Genomic DNA, 24,358 nt, shown 5'->3' on the forward strand with positions numbered 1-24,358 from the left:
TGATCCCAATATTAATAAGAAACAAAGACTCAGAGCGTTTTTAGGTCAAACTAGAGAAGCTGGGGGGGCAGAGATAGCCATACTAATACTTAGGGAGGAGATACCTCCAGGGATGGACTACAATTATTATGTTCAAGAAAAGGAAGCCCACCATCCTCCCAATAAGCAAAAGAAGACGAAAACTAAAAGGTCAACAGAACTGCAGTTCACCATGTTTTAAGTGATGTACATGTTATCTTTTGAAGAAGGATCATCACATAGCAAGAGACAAGTTCAGCTACATGAAAACAAAAAAAAAAGAACAAGAAGCAGGCCAAGATTACAACCTGTAATGAGGCAAAATCATCGTTTGTTCCTTTGTCCTCTACCATAAAAAACATTGTTCAAGCCAGTCTCATTCCCTAATTTTTCAAGCTCCCTATTTTTCTTAGTCTTTTGCTTCTTGCGAACAGGCTCCACATTTTGAGAACTAGTCTCTGGCATCCTGTTAGGTATATCTTCCTCACAGACCTCTTGTTCTCCTGACCATATCTCACCTTCACTGCGCTCTTCCTTGGAACAAGATTTCCCCTCTTCAAAATTCTCCAAAATTTGCTTTGTCTCTAAATCACTCGAGAGCTGCACGAACAAAAAACACGTCAAAGGGGGCTAAAATAGTCCATACCCATCTAGGCATTTACCACTTGGGTATAATTACCTCGACGAACTTTTGGATGTACAGTTGTACAGCCATTTCGCGCCGATATTGAAGAATTTCAGATGCGCTGATACTTGACAGTTCAACACCCCTAATCAGACAATCAATAGCTTTCAAGGCATATACTCCACACGAGACACTCCTATATGCATAAATGGAATACACATCAGATATTACTCAGCATCAGTTCTGCAAAACAACCGAACTTTAAAACGAAATACATCAAGTAAAGAGTGGTCCAGGGTCCTGTTGAGGGAAATTTTCATGGCCATTTACCACGATCCGTCCGAGCAAGCAATGCAGTGCAAATATTTCTGACCGGTTCAGGGAATCTCTCTGTGTCACCTCTCGGTCGTAAGGAATCATATATAACAATTAATTGTTGTTTCAAAAGTGTACGTATCGCAACCCAGTGGGTCATATCTTTCACATGGACCACGCCATATACTGTTTCGGCATCCTTACCCGTCCCTTTAGGTTTAGGCAATGTGCCGCTTCTAATATATCCATCTTTACTAACAGGTGAATCATCGACTAAACTATCGGCTTCACCGTGATCTTCATCCGGCTCAGCGCTACTTTCCATACGAATTTCTGCATCAGCATCCCTTTCCTCAGATAAGACTATGTCTTTAACATTCTTTTGATCATCTCGAGGGTTGTGTGCAGTTTCTGTTCTAGGGTCCTCTACATTATCCTTAACAGGGTCAAAACCATTGTTATCGACTAAACTCTCACCTGTGTGATCCTCTTCCTCAGATAAATCTTCGTCTGTAACCATCTCAGCATTCTCAATTTCCTCAGCAACCAATTCCTCCGTATCATCTTGACGGTCTATGATGCATTCATCTGCATTAGCGTTAAACACTCTAGCATTTCCCTCAAATAAAACGTTGTCTCTAACCATATTTTTCACCTTATAATCTTGACGGATGAGGTCAGTTTCTGTGATAAGATCCTGTTCATTGGCCGTAACCTCTCTGACCTCTACGGCTATACTGTCGATGACACTTCCAGTATCAGCATCCCTTTCCTCAGATATGACTATGTCTCGAACATTCTTTTGATCATCTTGAGGGGTGTGTCCAGTTTCTGTTCTAGGATACTCTGCATTAGCCTTAACAGTGTCAAAACCATTGATATCGACTAAACTCTTACCTGTGTGATCCTCTTCCTCAAATAAATCTTTGACTTTAAGCATCTCATCATTCTCTTCCTCTACAACATACTCTTTGTCCGGCTTAGCCCCACTTTCCATCTCAACCACCCTATCGCCATCCTCTTCCACATTATTATCTTGATGGTTCAGGTTTTTTATAATCATTTCCTCCACCACATCAACTTCACGGTTCTGGGAAGTTTCTGTACCAGGATCCTCAACATCAGCCTTAACAATTACATGACCATTGTTATCGACTGAACTCTCACCTGTGTGATCCTATGTGACCTTTTCAGGTATACTATCCATGACAACTCCTGTATCAGTACCCTCTTCCTCAGATAAACCCGTGTCTTTAAGCATCTCTTCCATCTCAATTTCCACATCAACATTCTCTTGCTCAGATAAACCTTTGTCTTCCACCGGATCATCTCGAAGGTTGTGGGCATCAGCATTCTCTTCCACAGATAAATCTTTGTCCTTAATAAGCTCTTCCACAGGATCATCTCGACGGATGTGGGAAGTTTCTGTATCAACATCCTCTTCCTCAGATGAAACTTTGTTTTTAAGCATGTCTTCCTTCTCAGTTTCAACATCAATATCCCCACCTTTGTCTTTTTGGATCACTTCTACCGGCTCATCTTGACGGATGTGGGCAGTATCTGGTCTAGGACCCTGTACGTCCGCCTTTACTCCGTCAGAGTCATTCTTCTCGTTGAGTGCACTAGCGTCAAAACTATCACCTGTATGATTCATGTCAATTGGTCTACCATCCTCTTCCTCAACTTTGTCTGTAAGTATTTCGTCAATTGTCTCATCTTCCTTGGACTCATCATTGCGAGAATCGCCGTCCTTGTTAGGTCCAGCACTTTCCAAACCACAATCCTCTACATTGGACTCATCATTGCGAGAATCGCCGTCCTTGCAGGTAGGTCCTAAACCACAATCCTCTACATTGGACTCATCATTGCGATAATAGCCGTCCTTGCTAGGTCCAGCACTTTCCAAACCAACGACTGTATGATTCTCCGGAGGAGCACCCTGTTAGACCAAAACAATATAATCTCAGGCAAACATTTAGAAAAGTCACACAAAGATGAAGATAATTCGCAAAATTACTCACAATTGTTTTCAGTAATTGGTGGACCATCGGTTCCACCGACTCGATTCTGTGTTCGAGTAACTTTAACGACTGAATCATCTTCTCAGAAAATCCATCATCAACTGCACACTGTTTATCATTTTTTCCGTTGCATCTGCTGTCAAATTATTTATAAATTCAGCTGACACACCAACACCGAGGTGGGAACCACGTTCGGCATAACCTGCTGTCACTTCCGCTCCGCTTTGCTCCGGAACCACGGGGATAACATGTCTATTGTCATCAGAAGAATCCATGGCTTGATCTTGGTCATCATGGGGAGCATCTGCCGAGGCATCCTCCAAATCATGATTTTCAGACACACCTTCTTCCCATGCAGCCTCACGAAACTCTTCACCTACCGCACGGATTTTCGGCAAGTTGTCTTCACTAAAGACTACTCCCTTCATGTCGTCACAAAAGTCCTTGTAGGCAATTACTTTCTCGCGCAACACCACCGTAAGCAAAAGGGGGCGCGGCCGTTTACTGGCTAACTCCTTTCCGTAATTACCAAGCAAATGAGGGAAGAGCTTCAGCATCCAGACCTACAGTACATACAAATAAACATTGAAACAACGACAATCACTAAATGTGTTTTGAATGCATAAAATTTGAAGATACTCGCTCTTACCACCAACGCTTGTGGTATCCCCCCTGGCTTGAGAGAACACAACTTTGGAGACTTTTTTTTATCACCTTGACGTGCAAATGCTTTCTGCGTTTTCTCAAAAAGGAGGGTATATGATTTCGCACCCCATGAGAATGTGTTGAAATGCTCAAGGTTTTCAACTAAAGGCCAGTGTTCCTTATCAACCGGGTCTTTGAGTTGGCGCCCAAATAGGAATACGTGCACAATTAGTAACAATGCTACTTTCACCCTATCGCCAGCTGGACATTCGACCGGTTCCTTCTCTCTAAAGGTCTTTGAACGTTCGTTCTTAGTGCACGCCAATATGGGATTACCTCCCATGGATTTCGTGATGAATACAAGGAAGTCATACAAATCCCCTCCTAGGACTTTCTCCATACCGCCAAAACGCTCCGTCAAGAGGTTCAATACTACCTTTTGACTATCGAATTCTTCACCGGAATGCTCGAAAGAAAGACCCGTAACTGCCTTGTAGTCTTCCTTGCAAAAACACAAGTCTCTCCCTCCAACACTGAACCAGACTTCACCTTTCCGTGTTTTCTACGGTTCTACACATATCAGCCTAGACATTAAATAGTAGTAAAGAGCAGAAGACCATTTTTGGTCGTCCGGAACGTCGAGGAGATGGCCAATTGCTGTTTTCCTGACCCGTACTAGCTCAGATTCAGACAACGAATCTCGCACATCTCTAAGTGTATGTAAGCTCGAGTAGTTTGAAATATGAACGGGCGTCTCCCTGAACTCTCTGGGATACAAATACATACTGCATATCACCATAACAAAAAAAAAAAAATCAAGCAAAATTGAAAAAGCTGCAAGCAATGCACACTTAACAACTATGTCTGACAACATATCCGAGTTACAAAATACCGGCCTCGAGTTCACCGTATGAATTCGCCAATTCTTTTTCACTTATTCAGCCGCACCACAATGGCCGATGCTAGTGTAACATTTTTCTTAGAATATTCGGGGTTTGCAGACAATTCAGTTTCACAAAAACATGCTATTATCATCCAAAATCAAAACAACTTCACATACGAGTTCATAGAAACATATCCTTTCTTAGTTATTCCAAATTCTTCATTGTCTGTATTGAGATTTGAAAATTTACATTTTGTTAATTGTTTAGTTTTTATACAGTTCACTGCATTCTAGTTGAAACACACGAGAAACACTACCAATCTGATAAATTGAAAAAGTTGCAGATCCATGAACAACCCATTTACCGGTCCTCCTCGACCTCCGCTTCCACTCCCACTTCTTTTTCTACTCGTCTCCTTTTAGCCATTACCTTTAACCTACAGTCAGTACTGTTGATTACATAAGAATTCAAACACGATGAAGAACAGCCATCTATAAACAATGGATCAAACATTTACCTTCAATCTTCTTCGGCTCTTCAGATTATCGGCTGAGAAACCGTCGATTGTTGGTTGGATTCGTCTGAGATTTTTTTTATCGGCGTACAATTTTTTGTAAAAAACCTAATTATCGAAAATATTTCGATGGGAATTTTAATAAAATGCCATACTTTGGTTTTCTGGTTTAACAAAGTGCCACTGTTTTTTTCAAAATTTATAAAATGCCACTGCTGTTATCTATTCCGTCAAGGCCCACATGATTGGTCATGTATAGCTGACCTGGTCAATTTTTCACTATGCAATTACTTATTTGTCCTCGTAGTCTTCTCAAATAGGTTTTCTTCTTTCTCCTCCAACTGAATCGAAACTGCACAAACAGAGAAGAGCTTCAACTTTCTTCTAATTTTATTCTTCTTTAATCGAATCAATGTATCTACATCTGCTTCTTCTTCTCGTGCATCACTACCACCATCGCCACTAAACAAGTGATTCTTCACCACACCATTTTTCTGATTTGCAACTACACCAGAAAAATAAATCTTTGCGGTTTTGAAAACTAAAATCATCGATTTCATATAAAAGTTCTCAATCAAATTATGATCAGAGCTTAGATCTGTAAATATATCATCTCAATCTTACTTTTGAAATCAAAATCTTGAAATTTTTCTATCTTTAATGTTGATCGAAAATCGGTCTTCAGGCCTGTAACTAGTTTTTCTCTTTTACGGTTCAATTTCTCAAATTCGGATGTCTTAAATTTGAACTCTTTTTGCTTATTTAGGGTCCTCTGATTTCAATTTCACATGCACATGAACTTCATACTGGCTTATCGTCGTTGGTTTCAAGGATTAATGGAGACGATTGGAGGCAGTGTCAGGAGAGGAAAGATGGATTTTCATTGAGAAGTGCAGATAATCAAGGAGAGCTGGGTTTCATTCAGATTCGAGAATGCAGAGAAGATCTTGAGCTTAAGGATGGAAATACAGGGGAGAAGAATCTTGTTTGTCGCCACTGATCTTTGGGAAGTAATTCGTTAAGGTTGATAGTGAGTTAGAGTTCTGAATGAGATTTGAATTGTTGCATTCTTATTGACTTCGAATTTGCGTTCTCACTACATCAAAGTGCTTAGTCAGTGCCATTTGCTTATAGGGAAGAACAGTGGTGTTCTTACTGTGCTTGGGAGAGTCTGCAACAGATGGGTCTCCACTGGTTTGGGGTAGAAGACAAACAGAGGTCGAGTTGTGGTTCACTGGGCACTTACTCGCAACCAAACTCCCAATGACTCACACTATTAAGTCGACTTGAATCAGTCCTAGTTAGATGTTTTGGGGGCTTAAATGTCTTTTACTAGGGCTGATTTACTGCCACGTAGGCACTAACGGCAGTTAACCGTTTTCTAAAAAAAACGGGATGGAAAAGGTCAAAACTGTGGCACTTTATAAATATTGAAAAAAACGGTGGCATTTTCTTAAACATGAAATTGGAAGCGTGGCACTTTATTAAAATCCCCTATTTCGATTTATCGGGTATATCAAACATACCAGGGGGGATTTGGAAATAAGAAATATTTTTTTATTTAAAATCCGACCCCCGAGGGTGGCAGCTGATTTGGGCACAGTTCCTAGGGGTATTGGAAATAGGTAATATTTTATTATTATTTACGATATAGCCCTCCAGAAATGACTAAACCTGCGGAACAATTAGCAAATTCAATCATTTAATCCAACATAAATATTTACTAATAAGCAATTCATGGCTTCAATTGGAGTCCAAACATCATTCAACCACTCAAACAACATTCAATCACTCGGACAACTTTATACCAGCAAATTACAAGAGTAAACAAATCTGAATCTACTTACGATTGTGATATTTTTGATATTTTTCGCTTCACTACTGATTGATGAAATCCGCATCGGAAAGAACGGTTGGTCCCGAATAAATCCGCGGATTACGGGCCTAATGCTCACCCCTAAGGTCAATAGGTACATAGGAAAAAAGGCCTTGTCCTGAGATGGGCCCGGCGCGTCGCACCTCCTGCACCCCCTCAGGCCCGGCTCTGCTCCTGGCCATGATTCGATCTAGGAGCCAAGGTATGCATACAATATACCAGAAAAGGGAGTGTTTAAGGTTACGGAGAATATTTCAAGGGAATCTTACCTGGAAATGGAGGGATTCATCGTTCTTACCATTTTTGTGACTTATAGTAGACCACTCTCGACCAGGTTTCGTTCTCGGAGCCAGGGTATACATACAATATGCCATAACATGGTTGGCATAAGGATCATAGTGGTCCACTCACGACCAGGTTTCGATGTTAGAGCCATGTTATGCATACAATATGCCAGAATAGGGTTTGTTTAAGGTTTCAGAGAATAGTCTGAAGGAATTTTACCTGTAAATGGATGGATTCATTGTTCTTACCAAGTTTCCGACTTATAGTGGTCCACTCATGTCCAGGTTTCGATCCCGGAGCCAGGTTATGCATACAACATCACATAAGATGGTTTTTTTAAGGTTTCATAGAATATTTCAAATGAATGTTACATGTAAATGGATGGAATCATCATTCTTAAAAAGTTTCCGACTTATGGTGGTCCACGCAAGTCACGGCCAAGTTTCTATCTCCGAGCAATGTTATGAATACAATATACCTGAATAGGTTTTGTTTAAGGTTTTGGAGAATATTCTGAAGGAATCTTACATGTAAATTGATGGATTCATCTTTCTTACTAAGACTCTGACTTATAGTGGTCCACTACCGGTCAGGTTTCGATCTCGGAGCCAAGGTATTCATACAATATCGCATAAGATGGTTTTTTAAGGTTTCGGAGAAAATTCTGAAGGAATCTTACCTGAAAATGGAGGGATTCATCATTCTTGCCAACTTTCCGACTTATAATGGTCCACTACTGGCCATGTTTCGATCTCGGACCCAGGGTACGCATACAATATGCCAAAATAGGATTTCTTTAAGGTTTTGGATAATATTTCAAAGGAATCTTACTTGTAAATGGATGGATTCATTGTTCTTACCAAGTTACCAACTGAGAGTGGTCCACACACGGCCAGGTGTCAATCAACGAGCCAGGTTATGCATACAATATATCAGAATAGGGTATGTTTAAAATTTCGGGGAATATTCCATATGAATCTTACTTGCAAATTGATGGATTCATTGTTCATACCAAGTTTCCAACTATATAGTGGTCCACTCACGGTCAAGTTTCGATCTCGCAGTCAGGTTATGCATACAATATGCCATAATAAGGAAGATTTTAGGTTTCAGAGAATATTCCAAAGGAATGTTACATGTAAAGTATGGATTCATTGTTCTGAACAAGTTTTCGACTGATAGTGGTCCACTCACGGTCAAGTTTCGATCTCGGAGCCATGTTATGCATACAATATGCCAGAATAGGATTTGTTTAAGGTTTCAGAAAATATTCTAAATAAATCTTACATGAAAATGGAGGGATTCATCGTTCTTACCAAGTCTCAAGCTTATACTAGTCCACTCCCGATCAGGTTTCGATCTCGCAGCCAGGGTACGCATACAATATGCCAGAATATGGTTTGTTTAAGGTATGCATACAATATTCCTAAGGAATCTTCCCAGAAAATGGATTGATTCATCGTTCTTACCAAGCTTCCGGCTTATTGTGGTCCATTACCGGCCAGGTTTGAATCTCGCAGCCAGGGTACGCATACAATATGCAAAAATATGGTTTGTTTAAGGTATGCATACAATAATCCTAAGGAATCTTCTCTGTAAATGGATTGATTCATCGTTTTTACCAAGCTTCCGGCTTATTGTGGTCCACTCCCTGCCAGGTTTGGATCTCGGAGTGCATAATATATAATAATAATGACCGTTGGATCTAAAATGGACGGATGATGGAATCTTTGAAAGAGACCAACGGATGTCAATCCGTATGACTAGATAAATGCCAATCCAAGTTTGCAGCAAGCGATAACAATACTCGTACTGTGTTGATTTTCGCTACTGGAGCAAAATTTTCTGTATAGTCGATACCATAAGTTTGGTTGTACCCTTTAGCAACTAATCTTGCTTTATAACGTTCAATCTAACCATTTGCCTTGTATTTAATGGTGAAAATCCAACGACACCCCACAATCTTTCTTCGTTCTGGACAATCAACATAATCCCAAGTATCATTCTGAAAAAGGGACCTCATTTCTTCTTCTATAGCTGCTCTCCATTTTGGATCAGCTAATGCTTCTTGCACATTGTTAGGAATAAAAACAGTAGATAGTTGATTCACGAATGCCTTATTAGCTTTAGACAAACGATGGTGAGAGACATAATGACTCATAGGGTACTTAAAACTAGAGATTTCAGGTTCATATCTGGGTTTAGGAATCCCTCTGTTTACACGTTGTGGAAGTTGTCTCCTAGATTCTTCAAGAACATCCGTAGCAGACGATTGGTTTGGTGTTTCATCTTCTTGAGGTAACGTAGACTCTGGAATCTCTTCTATCATAACCTCATCTTGAATCTCTATATCACGATCTAATACTGTACTTTCTGTTTCTACTCGTGAAGACTCTTCATCAACAGATTCTCTTACCATATCATCATAGTTGACAACAACAGATACATTCATTTCCGATATATCTTCATCATAGTTAAGAGTCTGAATTTCCTTATGGTACTCCCCCTGAAGTTCAGACTCGCATGAAAAATACATAGTATCTTCATGAAATAAAACATCCAAAGTAACAAACATTCTTTTGGTTGGAGGATGATAGCAACGGTATCCCTTTTTAGTTGTTGCATATCCCACAAATACACACTTCAGAGCTCTAGGAGCCAACTTATCACGTTGGTTCTTGTGCAGATAAACATAAGCTACACAACCAAACACATGAGGCGGCATATTAGGAACAGTTGGAGCCACAACTGTTTCAGCAAGAGCTTGATGGGGTGTTTGAAACACAATGATACTGGATGACACTCGATTGATAAGATATGCTGCAGAAGTAAGTGCCTCTCCCCAATACATCAGTGGCATATGTGCTTCTATCAATGAAGCACGTACCACTTCCAGTAAGTGACGATTCTTTCTCTCTGCTACTCCATTATGCTGAGGCGTATTAGAGAAAGTAGTTTGACGAATAATCCCGTGTCCCTCAAAATAATGTTGAAGGTCAGAATCCATATATTCACCACCATTATCACTACGAAGTACTTGAATCTGTTTGTTGTACTGAGTGTTAATCATCTTATGGAACTTTTGAAACAAGGCGGTAACTTCACTTTTGTTTTTCATGAGACACACCCACGTCATTCTAGTGCAATCATCAATAAAAGTAACAAACCATCTTGAACCACCCAGGGTAGTAGTTTTAGATGGCCCCCAAACATCAGAGTGTATGATCATAAAAGGAACTGGACTCTTATTGAATGATAATGGAAAAGAAGCACGATGATCATACACTCTGATGTTTGGGGGCCACATACTTATTGAATGATAATGGAAAAGAAGCACGATGGCTTTTTGCAAGTTCACATACTTCACAACGAAAACTAGAAATATCAAGTTTTCCAAACAAACTAGGAAATAATTTTTTTAAATAACCAAACGACACATGTCCCAATCGTCGATGCCATAACAAAATTTGAAATTTTTGTCTCTCCCCCTCAGAACCATCAGCAAGAAGCGTTTGACGCAGCTTATCCGAACTACTTGACACCAAATCCAGATAATACAGCTTCCCACGCTTAACACCATAACCAATCATTTGCTTCGTTGTGATGTCCTTAAAAACACAGCAGTCAGGCCAAAATATCACTACACAATGTAAAGTATTAGTTATTTGGGAAACTGATAGGAGATTACAGTCTAATGTAGGAACTACTAAGACACACTCTAGGTTTAAAGTTTCAGTGAGAGATGTTGACCCTTCACCAGTAATTGGAGCTTGTGAGACATTTGCAGTAGAGACTGTTTTTGTAAGGATGGTTTAAGGGGAGAGATTTGGTTAGAATCACATGTCATATGGTTTGTGGCACCGGAATCAACTATCCATGAATTATTCGAAACAAGTGAACAAACATTTAAAAAATTACCATCGTTACCTGTCCTTGATACTGATGCAGGTATTACCATGGAATCCTTTCCTTTCTTTGTTGAAGCCATTAGAGCACCAGAATTTTTCTTTGTCTCCTTCTTCCCTCCAGATGTTGATCCCACCAATCTGGATATCCAACCAACTAGAAAAACATGTCAATTGTATGTCCAGATTGATTACAGTGTGTACACTTAAGTGATGACTTGTCCACCTCAGTCTTTGAGTATCTCTGAAAAGACCCTTTTTGATTGTACCGGTTTCGAGTTGCCATAGCAGCAGGTTCAACTTCTTCCGATTCTTTTGCCATCGTTGTACGTCGAACAGATTCACGACGAACGAGTGCATAACATGATTCCAATTCGGATCCTTTCTCAAGATTTCACCACGGATCTGTTCAAAACTTTCATCTAATCCAGTAAGGAATATATGCACCCTTAGGCGCTGAATTGATTTTCGATAGGCTTCAATATCATTAGAATTCTCCATAACCACCTTGTCACGATGATCCATCTCTCCAAATATTTCAGTTAGTTCTCCATAATAAATTGAGAGTGCTCTGCCATTTTGTTTTGCCGAAAACGCTCATCGATTTAGAGTAAATACCTGCATCTCATCATCTCCATCATAAAAGGCTTTAGATAATGCATCCCAAATCTCTCTAGCAGTAGGTAACCGAATATATCTCTTCATGATTTCAGGTGACATAGACATCAACAACCATCTCTTGACTTTTTGATTATCTGTGTGCCACTTCTCATATCTTGGATCTTCCTCGGTAGGTTTTCTTGTCCTTCCCATAATAAAGTAGGTTTTTTCTTTTTCAGCAATATGCATCCCCATGATTTGTGACCACAAATCATAGTTTGTTTCATCAAGAACAATCCCGGGCTTGAATACTGCACCTTCAGATTGAACGATAATAGGAGCAAATTTGTTTTACATCTGCCCTTTTTGTTTTGATTTATTTTGGTATAATTCTGAATCACTACCCATGATTCAAAAACCCTAACTCATAGATACCATCTTCACAAATATAGAATCAAGAAGAAGATAATTCTTATTATGATAATTTTATCAATTCTGGTTACACAACTCATGAATATATAGAGCCCAATATATTATGATAAAGCAAAGATCCTATATACTAGGAAATAATATATTATCCTTAATAAGAATATATATTAACCAATAATTCTTTTAATAAATGGCAACCAGTTTAAAGAAACTCACGAGGAAAAGCATATGCTTAAAGAAAAACCACTTTTAGTGTCATTGACATTGTTAACCAAATCCATGACACTGGTGAAATTAGTTGCCAGATTGGCCACAATCTCCATATTCTAAAATTGTTTTATGTTACGTAGAATTGGTGTCTATTTTAGCTGTTTCTCTTTTAGCATATGCCATGCTTCGTGAACCTACTACCTTCTACCTAGTTTCGACTCTGTCAATTTGAGTTATCTCGTTGTCTCGTATTAGCGTCGTGCTATTCCTACGTGCTCTTCTCAATTAAGAGGAACCTTAATACCTTGTCATCAAAAGAAATGGGCTGCTTTATACGGGCGGAAGCGGGGCCGATGTTGGTGAAGAAAAACTTATTTTGGGTGAAAAACGGGCACCTAACTCAGCTGGTCATCCTTGTTTCCCAAAGTTTCATGCGCTCCAGGATGTCCCAGGTTTGAGCCACCAATTACGTAATATTGCAGGAATTTTTATGGAATGTAGAGTTAGTTTGCCCCCCTTGTGACACAATCTCAGCTCCCTGGAATAGGTTACCTATGAGGCTCGCTGATAGGTTAGCACATCAACCTGTTCAGTTAATGTAGTACTACGTTGTTGGAGCTTAACTTGTTACGCTTTCGGCTAGTTAAAACGCTCATCTTTATTATAATCAATTATTTAGTAAAATTGCTTTGTTTTTGTTTTTTAGTTAAATTTAATAATACAAAAAAGGAAAAAAAAAATATGTACTCCAACAACATATCTAACCTTGTTATAATATGATGACATCCTTTAAACTTTCGGTTGGGGTTGTGTATATAACCACTAATATGATACAGTACTTATTATGGTATACAAAACAAAGACGAACTAACCATAGTACTTTTAAGTCAGTACAAAACATGGAAGGAAATTAAGAAAATGGAGAAAGAAGAGTATTTCATTTATGAAGTTTTTGTTTTTAGCGTACATCTTACAATAACGAGCTATGGCTGTGTGTATATATATATAGCAGATGATCTTCTGATTACCTATAAAGCTTCAGATCAGAGTGGCCAACGTCTTAAAATCCTCCTCCACGCCTATAGTTCCTCTGCAGGGCAAATAATTAATACTACCAAATCGGTAATCATCCATCACCCTAATTTAGACCCAATCAAAATAAATGATCTTCAACAATTCTTTAATATGCCGACCACATCAAAACCTCCAACCTATCTAGGCATCCAGTTCAAACAAGGAAGAGCATCAAATCAAACTTTCACTCCCCTCCTACAAAGATGTAGGATCAGAATCTCGCAACAATAATATCTTAGCGAAATTATCAACAACACAACACAACAGCGTCGCAGAATAATTTCAGAAATGATATAATAAACGACGTCAGCTAAAATCATGAGAAAGATGTGATGGTCCTGCGAAAATTAGAGAGTTTGCGAGATTAAGATTTGTAAGGTTGCGAGAATATCGCAAGTAATTTCCGAAAATAAAGGACAAATTAGCTGTCATCCACTATGTATTTCCCTATAAATAGTCGTTCAGTTGTAAAGGAAGAGGAGAGATCTTTTTTGAGTAAGAAACAAGTAAATATGAGAGAGAAAGTCTAGAGCAGAGGTCATTCTTGATTCCTTTATCTTTTCTTGTAAGAACATTCAAAGATTGATCAATAAAATTAAGAGTGTAAACCTAAAAATGAGTTGAGTAATAATGAAATCATATGAGGGGTGTAGTGTAGGATTTCCTGCAATTACATAATGGCGCTAGAAACAGAGAGGTATTGAAGATTATTCTAGAAAAAGCTGAAGATTAATATTGAGATTTGTGAAGATTTAGAGTGATTGATTAAGAATTTTCCATAATTTCTTGCAATATTGTTAACATTGAAGAAATGGCTAGAAGAAGAAATACATCCGAACAACCAACTACTGTTAGAAGAAGCAAGAGAATTGCTGGGAGAGAAAGAAGTGAAATGGGAGAATCTACTAGAATGAGAAGTAATAGAGAAAATCAAATTCAACCACCAATTCAACAAACACTAGTACAAGGGAGGAATACAGATTATGATAGGGTGAGTATACACACTTGGCAATCAAATTCGGCAGAAGAAGTAGAAGAAGAGCAACAAAACAAAAACCATAGACAGGTAGAGAGAAATCAAGAAGCAGATGAAGGAATAATTCATGGAGATGAGGAAATTGGAGCGTTAGAAACATTGAGACGAATAATACATGAAGAAAGGAGAGCTGAGGCAGAAGAACGTGCAAATCTAACAAGGCAAAATCAAGAATTAAGGATGGAGAATATAAGACTACAGAATAGAAGATCGAGAAGTATTACAAAATCATATTCAAGATCGACTAGAAGAGAAATGAGGCGAAACTCACACACAATCAATGCTCGAAACAATATTCAAGAAGAAATATCAAATCCTAATGAAGAACATCGCGAAAATAGAGAAAGAGCTGATGGTTGTTACGTTCCACAAAATGAAACTGTTGATATGGGAAAAATGGTAGAAATCAAGAGAATGGACAACTTCAGGGACGAAATGACCAAGATGGCGAAGGAAATCGAGAGGAAGGAAGAAGAATTTTACATGAAAGAGAAACTCAAAGAAATCAACAAACAATTGAAGAAGAAAATTGAAAGACATTATGTTGAACAAGCACGTTTAATATGCGAACGTGAAAGATTGAGATCAAAAATGAAAGAACAAGAGCTTCAGGAGACAATTTGCCAGAACAATCACGACAATCGAGAAATAAGGCGTACACAAAACCAGAATAACGGTAATCTCAATGAATAGTATGATAGAGTACAGAGGATGGCTGAAAGACAGCGAATGGAATTGGTAAGAAATGAACAAAGTCATGGAGGGTAAAATGAAAGGCATCATCATATGCAAATTCAAGATAGAGATAAGGAAGAGAATCGCAGAAGAAGACGAGATGAGGATAATGAAGAAGAAATGCAAGATTTTGCGAGAGAAGAAAGACATGAACGCAGAAGAAGAGAGGTGAAATTAAAAAGACCAATGGATCAAAATTCAGGTGTAAATAAACAAATCTTGAAAGAATTAGAAGAAATGAGAGGAATGCTAAATAATATAGGAGAAGTAGGCAGAAGACAATTGGATGAAGCAATAGAAGAAGCTGCGAAAACTCCATTTACAAGGGAAGTAAAATTAGGAGGAATACCACCGAAATGCAATTTTCCCGCATTAACCAGCATTTTTGATGGAACAACTTGTGCAACTCAACACATCAAAGCCTATGTGAGGTGCATGTTGCAATGGGAAAATCATGATGCTGTATTGTGCAAATATTTCGCATCCAGCTTAACAGGAGAGGCGTTAAAATGGTTTGAAGGTCTACCAAAGAATGCAATAACATCCTTCAATCATTTGCAGACTACATTCCTAGGGGCATATATAAGTAATAATTCTTCGCGACCTGGTATAGAAGATGTGTTTGGATTAAAACAGAGGATTGACGAAAGTTTGAAACACCTGACTAAATGATGGAGAACTATGTGTAGAGAAATGGCTGGCCGTGTAGATGAGAGATATCTTATATTATCATTTATCAATGCTATGTTTGCAACAAACCTATTGTATGTCCAAATTTTTAGAGTCAAGAATACGATCACAATGACTGAATTGCGAGAACTTCAAGAAGAATACATTGCTCTAGAGGAAAGGCAAAATGAAATGGCATCATATCCAGTTGCGAACACCAACTCACAAACAGCGAATGCAAGCTTATTACCCAAGCTAATAAAACAGTAGCGAATACTTCGCAAGTACAACAAGAGAAGGTGACGGGTAACAATCAACAGAAACTAGGGCTATGGGAAGCCGAGATCAAGAGGAGTATGAAAGAGAAAAAATTTCTACAATCGTGGTGGAAATAACAAGATTCAAAGACTCGATCAACCACAAGAAACTTATGGAGGTCAAAGACAAAACTATAATAGAGGACAAGGAGGTCACAAGGTAGTATGGGAAGAAATCAAGATGCCACCTCTAAATGCAAGTGTGGAGAAAATATGGGAAGCTATAATTTTGATGGAGAATATACCAACACCATGGAACATGGGAACGGAACCACCTCCAAACCACAGAAGCCATGAGTTTTGTTCTTATCATCATTTTCATGGACATACAACAAATGATTGCAGAAATGTAAAAAGAATTATTTTGAGAATGATAGATCAAGGAAAACTAAACCACTTTTTGGTAGGGCACCACAATCTCAACCACTGCCACCACCACCAGAGCATCACAAAGTGAACACGATGAAAAAGAAGGAAACATTCTTCATAGAAGTTGGTGCAAAAGCAAAAAATCTATTCTGTCACTCTATCGTACATTCATATAAGACAATTGAAGATTTTCATGACAATGTTTTGAGTAGAGTGTTCGCAAGAGATAACGATGGAAGAGAAATTATGAATATTGCGAAAATCTCGCCACTAGAGGAATGGCAGAAACAGATATCATTTCTTTTACCGCAGAAGAAATTCCCGAAGGAAGAGGTGCATGATAATCCATTGGTAGTAAAATTAGAAATTAATCCAAAACCGAAAGAAGATGAGGATGATGAAGCTGAAGATTCATGGGCAATTAATAGAATTCTAATCGATACTGGAAGCTCTGTGAACATCTATTTTTATCATACTTATAAAACTATGGATGGAAGAGATGATGATCTTATACCATCAACATATAATATGGTTTTAATGGTACTGCTAACAAGCCTAAAGGGGAGGTTACTATGCGAATTCCATTGAACGGAATATCATCCGAAATCTTATTTTGTGTCGTTGATGTAGAATCATCCTACAATACGTTAATTGGTCGACCTTGGCTACATGGGATTCTAGGTGTAGCTTCAACTTTCCACCAGTGCATCAAATTCCCTCACCCCAACGGTGTAGGAATCATAAAGGGAGATTGGGTTGAAGGAAAGAGGTGTTACGAAACTGAGATAGAATCTTGCGAAGGAAGAGCAAACAAGAAGGAAAACTGGCGACACAAAATCAAAGATACACAGAGAAGTGAGAGGTTGATGGTGGATGCAATCGAAAGAAAAGAAGAAGAGATGTTGCAAAACTAATGCTAGTTCAGAATAAAAATGATGAACATACCATTACCAAGGAAGCAGTAGCAGAAAATAATAAAGAAGCAGAGGATGGCAAAGGTAATAAAACAAGAAATGTATGAATGATTAAGTTGTTGCGACACTCTCGCAATAAGTAAAATTCTCAAAAATACATTTTATTGAATGACAAAATTGAGATTGCGAAATCCAAATACAATATGATGATGTGCGAGACTCTCGCAGAGATAATGAATTTTACAGAAGACAATCAGAGAAAAATGACAAAAGAGAAAGGGGCAAACCTTTATGGCATACACCCTAGTTCACGAATGCAATTTCGCAAGAGGAAAATGTAAGACCTAAAGTACGTCATATAAGGGGGTACCTGTTGCATGGCTCAGGGAAAGGCTACACCGCCACCGGAACCTGAGTCATGGAGATTTAGGGTCAATAAAGCCCATCCGGGAGAGGCACCTTGGATTCTCAGCTGAAGCATATGACTTAGGTTGGGCGACTAAGGTAATAAGGACTCTCCCAAGGAGTGCAGATCTGATCAAGGCGCCGAGGTACACGGTTGAGTCAAGAGTGCCAGGGACGTTTGAAGCGTACTTTGCCATTCTTGACAAGTTTTGACTTATACTTCACTCGGCCTGAAGAAAACCCCACTTAGGGTGCAGTCTCGTAATCATAAGCCCTATAGGTAAAATGGATAAGAGGCTGCGAAAAAAACTGGTTGTTGTTAAGACTGGATGGGAGGAGCTAACCTTGTATGGTAGAAGTACGCCTCCTTGAAGGGGAAACCAGGGGGAGATAAGGGAGGCACCCTCCATTAGGGAGCTGATAAGTGTCTTAAGACGCAAATGTCATGAGGATTTTTATTCGCAAGGGTATTAAGGCTTGTCATATTTGTGCAACAATCCTGAAGAGGAAATAATACAAAAGAAAAAGATAAGACGAGATCAATGGGTTTTCGCATGAAAGTGCGAAGACGTCCTGCGATTTCAAAAACAGAGGCAAGTATGGGAATGGATGAAATTAGAAAATGTTATTTGTCTCCATATGATAGATTTACTGAAAGATTCAAAAATTAATGATTATATTGATTAACTGTATTGCAAGGAAGAATTGTTTTAATGAATGCAGGTCAAAATAAAATAAACACAAATATACGAAAAGAAGGAATAAATGTACAAGTATTACAGAGAATCAAAGAAAGAAACAAAGACTACTTCTTAGTTGATCCTTCATTATCTTCATCAGACTTGTTCCCTTCTTCCTCTGCGTCAGAATCTTCATCACCATCAGAACCTTCATCACCATCAGATTCTTCATTATCAGCTTCGCTATCAGAAATAATCAGACTGGGAGTATTCTGTGGGATCTCTTCCAAGAGACAAGGATAATCAGAATGAGGGATATTATGATCGTCACAAACCATCTGGATAGTTTGACTGCGAAAATGCATAACATCATTCTTAAAATTCGCAACAGTGATCTTGATTTGATTCTTTAATCTAGAATACTATTCGTTGCGAGAAGAAAGATTCTTTGCGAGTTCCTCCTTTTCAGCTTCGAGTTCCTCAATCTTTTCACGATATCTACTTTCAGAATCTGCGAGCAAAAGACAATCAATTATTAACTTGATGAAAATTCATAAGAAGCAAAAGATTAGTAAAGAAGAGCAGTTAGTAACCTTCTCTGTCATAAATCATATCTCTAATCAAGGTTGTATGCTCAACTTGGAGACTAACATTTACACCTAAATCTTTTCTGGCATCATCTAAGATTTTCGCAGCCCAAACAAATTCGTCCTCATTACTTATAAGAAGACGAGAACGAATTTGATTTTCCATTTCACAGAGTTTGATGTTCTTGCGGCTAGCTTCATCTCGTTCAAGTTGAACTTCAAGAAGAGTCTCTTGGAATTTCGCCAAAGCCTTAGCACCTTGATCAGAGATGCGATCCTTATCATCTATGAGACTGCTAATTTTGGTTCTTAACTCATTGGTTTTCTCTTTATAATCAAGAAAGAGACGCTTAAATCAGTTGGCTAAGCCTAAACTAGATTTATGGTCAATTTCTAAGAGGCGAAATTTAGATCTAAGCTCATTTAGAGAAAGAGATGAAATTCTATCATTATCATTTGAGAAACTATTTAAGGAATTGTTAAGACGCTCAAGAAGGGTATCATTATCCAAGGCATTAGGAAATGAACGAAGAAGGGTAGCTTCATCAGAAAGACCATAAATGTTTGCAAAAAGGATCATTTAAATAAGATAAAACAACATGATGAATGAATGAAGGGAAAAGAGAAAAGTAACATACCGTAAAGCTGATTATTAGCTTGCTGAAGACTAGAGATTTTGTTCTTATACGAAGAAGAATCAATTTCTAATTGTCTATTTTTCTCGCGAAGACCTTTAACTTCAGCTTCCAATTCTTCATTCTTTGTGCGAAATTGAAGATTCTTCTTTTCAAGATTTTCGCGTCTCCTCTCTAGATCCGAGGCAACAGCGAAAGAAGCTTTTCCAACATGCGAGAAAATATAAAAAATATTAATATAGAAAGAAATTTTGAGTTATGACAATGAAGAGATAAAAGGATAAAAGTATACCAGACTATTGAGGGAATGCAAGAAGTCGGGAGTCACTGATCTAGAAACTCCACGAAGAGAACTATCACCATCCAGCAAAGGGACATCGCAAATTGTATCGAGAGCCTTGCAGGTGTTAGCGAATTGTCTATTTCCCATTCCTTGCAGAGAATCAGAAAAGAGGCCAGAGAGCTTAGCCATAGAAGATTCAGGTGGAAAGTCTTCACTTGCGGCAAGATCATCATTGTCCTCATCATCCTTGTCACTTTCGGAATTTTCATGAGGAGGAATATTTGAAGGAGAAGAAGAACTAACTTTCCTTTTCTTTGAAGGAGGAGCAGTTGATTTTTCTCTGCGAAGAGCACCTTTACCTTTATCACCTGACTTCGCAACATCAGCAGCCTCTTCTATATCAGCAATAATCTTCACACACAGACAGAAATAAGAAATGAAAGCAACACTGTTTAAAATCATAAGAGAAAATTTCTTACCTCATCTGTGTATGAGCGAAGAGCTAACAGAGTACTAGCTTTCCCAGTCCTGTTATAACTATCTTTCGGTTTTTGGATCTACAGAATGTTGCGAGAGTTAGTGAACAAAATAATAAAGACAAATAAAGAAATATAAAGTAATCTAAACTGGAAGAAACACACCTCTTTCTCCTTCTCGGTCCAAGAGAAAACCCAAGGCTGATAAGCAGCGAGATTCGCAGGAAGAACATTTGACCCAACAATGTAAGGTCCTTTTAGCATTAAAGGAAAAACACACCATTTATCATCTTTGGATTGGAAAGGAGTTGTGTTTTTACCAGAATGCCAGTCAATATCTTGCATGAGAATTTTAGCTTCATCAATGTTATCTTTCCTTTTTAAGCTAATACCCCAGCGAGTATTCTCTTTCTTCAACAAACAACTTCGGAAGAAATCCTAGCCTGGGCACAAAAACTACAACAAGAATATTTTGGGGCACTTCATGCTTCACCACCAATCATACCAGGAGATACACCAATATTCAACCACCCAACAACGGATAGAAAGACAACAACAATATCGGTAGGTTGGTCCACTCCAACATCCACTGGATAAAGATTAACACGGATGGGGGAAGCTAGAGGCCCCCTGGGATTTGCAGGGGAGGGATTCGTCTGTAGAGACTCTGATGCACGAACGTTAATAGCAATGGCTCAACCTATGGGAATTACCACTGCCCTAACTAAATAAACCTGGGAATTACTATTGGCCTCAAGAACAGCAACAAATAGACAATGGCCTAGAATTCTCTTTGAAACGGACTCAGAGAACCTCTTGCGTTTCATCACATCAACCACCATACCACCTTGGAACATAGCAGGAATGATTGAAGAAATAAAAAGTAGGCTTAGGCAAATCCCGCAAGTCGCCATACAACACAACTACAAGGAAGGAAATCAAGCAGCGGACGGATTAGCAAACCATGCAGCAGATGGGAGCCAAGTAGGAAACTATTCAACCAAAATTTGGGACCAGGCAATCCCATCTTTTATCAGTCACATTTTATTTCAGGACTCTGTGGGTACCACATACCCACGACAAGTTGTAATTTAAATTCTTCTCTAATAAAATTCATGCTTCAAAAAAAATAATATATATATATATATATATATATATATATATGGCTCTCAACCCAAAACAAGTGGTTATAGAGAAGTTTCCCGAACCAGCCACATGGCCACACATAAGTACATGAGGTGTCAAGTTTATCCCTAGATATAGCTTTGTCATTATCTTGACCAGGTCAAACGGTTATCTGCCACCGAACCAAACTTTACATAACACTCCCCAAGCTTTGTCCTTATATTCCCAGTAAGGGTAATATGGTCATTTTTATTATCTGTAATATTTACTTTACTTATTTCTTATAAGGGTAATATGTTCATTTTCACTGTCTTTAATATTCTAAAGAACTCTTACATGAAACTGGAGGGATTCATCGTTCTTACCAAGTCTCCGGTTTATACTAGTCCACTCCCGATCAGGTTTCGATCTCGGATCCAGGGTATGCATACAATATGCCAAAATATGGTTTGTGTAAGGATTCATAGAATATTCTGAAGGAATCTTACATGTAAATTGATGGATTCACCGTTCTTACCAAGTTTCTGACTTATAGTGGTCCACTCACGGCCAAGATTTCGGTTTCGGAGCCAGGTTATGCATGCAATATGCAAGAATAGGGATGGTTTAAAGTTTCGGAGAATATTCCAAAGAAATCTTACCAGTAAATGGATTGATTCATCATTATTACCAAGTCTCCGACTTATAGTGGTCCACTACCGGCCAGGTTTCAATCTCCAACTTATAAGGATAATTTACATAAGATATATCTATTGGAATCTGATGACCCGAGTTACCAGGATCTAATAGTTTACATCCCAAGTTCACCAGACTGAGAACCGAAAAGGTCTATTTACGGGAGACTGATGACCCGAGTTCCTGATAATTTGCATCCATGTTCACCAGAACGAGAACCTATAAGTTCTATTTACGGGATACTAATGACCCGAGTTCCTGACAATTTACATCCATGTTCACCAGAATGGGAACATGAGGTCCATCTACGGGGGACCGATGACCCGAGTTACCAGAATATGATAATTTACATCCTCGGTTCACCGGAATGAGAACATGAGGTCCATCTACGAGAATTTGATAACCTGAATCCCCATAATCCAATAATTTACATCTCTGGTTTACCAGAATGAGAACGTGAGGTCTATCTATGGGAATCTGATGACCCGAGTTACCTGAATCTAATAATTTACATGGTCAAGATAGGGTCTACCATTGTCAACTTCATTGGTCATCCAAAAATGATGGTCGGATAATAACATAATCATTCATGATTTCCACGCCAATTATGAGAACAAGTTCTTACCTCTACTTCCTTAAACTAATGTAAATAGACACATTAAAACTCTGTCGATACTATGCATAAAACAAAGTTATACTCTCCTATAATGCTTGATGTGTTTGTAGAAGTGGTAAATAAGATTCGTTCAACTCGGACTTGTGTAGACTCGATTCTAGACTTAAATATTAATTCTAATAAATATATACAAAAAGATGATAACAATATCGGGAGAAACTGGGATTCATGATTCCACCATTAATCAAAATCAATTGGTTTATATTTTGGTTCTTAACAATTATAGCTCTTTTATAGACTCTTTTTCTTTGCCAAAAGCAGATTTTATAAAGAATTAGATGTAAATCATAAGTATAGCGCATCAAGAGTTCTTAGACTAAGCATACGCTATCAGACAAAATCACAAATAATCAATGAAAATCATAAATCAATTAAAAACAAGTGCAAAAGTCATAAAGAATCAAATATAGTTACCAAACAATTGTGAAATAAGTCTTCCTCCATCATCCCAGTGTTGGGGTTTAGCTCCTCATATCAAAAACACGCACAAAATAATAATCCATAGCTCAATAGGTGTTTTATTGGAGAAAAATAATATTATAGCGGATTCGCAACATCTGTGAAGGCGTTACAGAACCTGCTGTTACAATTGGAGAACTTTTACAAAGTAAAGATGACAGTCTTATTAGGTTGTGATCTATTCTTCTTCTTCTTCTCCAACTCCGTTCGTTCAGCTTCACTCTGTAACTCTGATTTTTCCGTCTTTGTATCCTCTGCTCGGTCCCCAAACTCCTGACCCTCTTCCCAGGGACTAGAACCACCCTTTATATACACAACAGGGTCCGTACCTTCCCTCAATATCTCTCAACTTCTTCTCTCCCAAGTCACGATAGTTCCTCCTCAATCTTCTCCGTACGCGGCTGAATTACTCCATACTTTCCTAGACTCGGTAAAATTGTATGTTAGGAGAATATATCCCCTTAGACCCCACGTAAGTTCCATATTGAGCTTCCAAACTATCCCGAGATAACTGCCATACCCTGTTTAGCTTCATATCAACAATCCAATCCAATTCCGTTGAATAAAATACCCAAGCTAACTTTGTTTATCCCATCCAATTCCAGCCCAACCAAACATGGTGCTTGAATCTCTTAAAATCACGTCCATAATCTGACTAAAAAATTCGCAGGTGAATAAGAGAATTTCCCGCCAACTTTTAGCATTTAAACGTGAAGAAGATGATTCCCCCTATCATCTGATAGGGTACGAATAGCACTTTGGGTGCTGTGGACAAGTGTGGGTGCTGAGGAAAAATTTGGGCTATACATAGCCTGGGTGCTCCTTAGCCAATTCTGGGGTCCGTTTAGCAACTATCCTCAGGGATGCCCCGCGCAACTTTTTGAGCCGATTTTTCCACACATGTTTATTTCTCCAA

General features: G+C 38.5%; 2 protein-coding genes across 3 annotated transcripts; both read right to left on the reverse strand.

The window, feature by feature from the left end:
* Positions 1-357: 357 nt before the first annotated feature.
* On the reverse strand, positions 358-2,033 carry LOC113293384 (acidic leucine-rich nuclear phosphoprotein 32-related protein-like). Of its 2 annotated transcripts, XM_026542040.1 has the most exons (3): positions 1,436-2,033; positions 698-839; positions 358-618 (listed from the first exon to the last, which is right to left on the reverse strand). In XM_026542040.1, the coding sequence occupies exons 1-2, from the start codon at positions 2,019-2,021 to the stop codon at positions 811-813; spliced, it is 615 nt and encodes a 204-aa protein (XP_026397825.1). In that variant the 5' UTR covers positions 2,022-2,033; the 3' UTR covers positions 358-618; positions 698-810. The 2 variants fall into 2 exon arrangements, with proteins under 2 accessions (XP_026397825.1, XP_026397824.1); XM_026542039.1 differs by having other exon boundaries at positions 698-2,033.
* Positions 2,034-2,115: 82 nt separating this feature from the next.
* On the reverse strand, positions 2,116-5,102 carry LOC113293385. Its single transcript, XM_026542041.1, has 5 exons — positions 5,026-5,102; positions 4,825-4,956; positions 3,629-4,409; positions 2,980-3,542; positions 2,116-2,897 (listed from the first exon to the last, which is right to left on the reverse strand). Exons 4-5 carry the CDS (start codon positions 3,055-3,057, stop codon positions 2,136-2,138), a joined length of 840 nt encoding a protein of 279 aa, XP_026397826.1. The 5' UTR covers positions 3,058-3,542; positions 3,629-4,409; positions 4,825-4,956; positions 5,026-5,102; the 3' UTR covers positions 2,116-2,135.
* Between the last annotated feature and the right edge of the window lie 19,256 nt (positions 5,103-24,358).

Source organism: Papaver somniferum, chromosome 7 (genome assembly GCF_003573695.1).
Source record: "Papaver somniferum cultivar HN1 chromosome 7, ASM357369v1, whole genome shotgun sequence".
Classification (NCBI taxonomy): domain Eukaryota; kingdom Viridiplantae; phylum Streptophyta; class Magnoliopsida; order Ranunculales; family Papaveraceae; genus Papaver; species Papaver somniferum.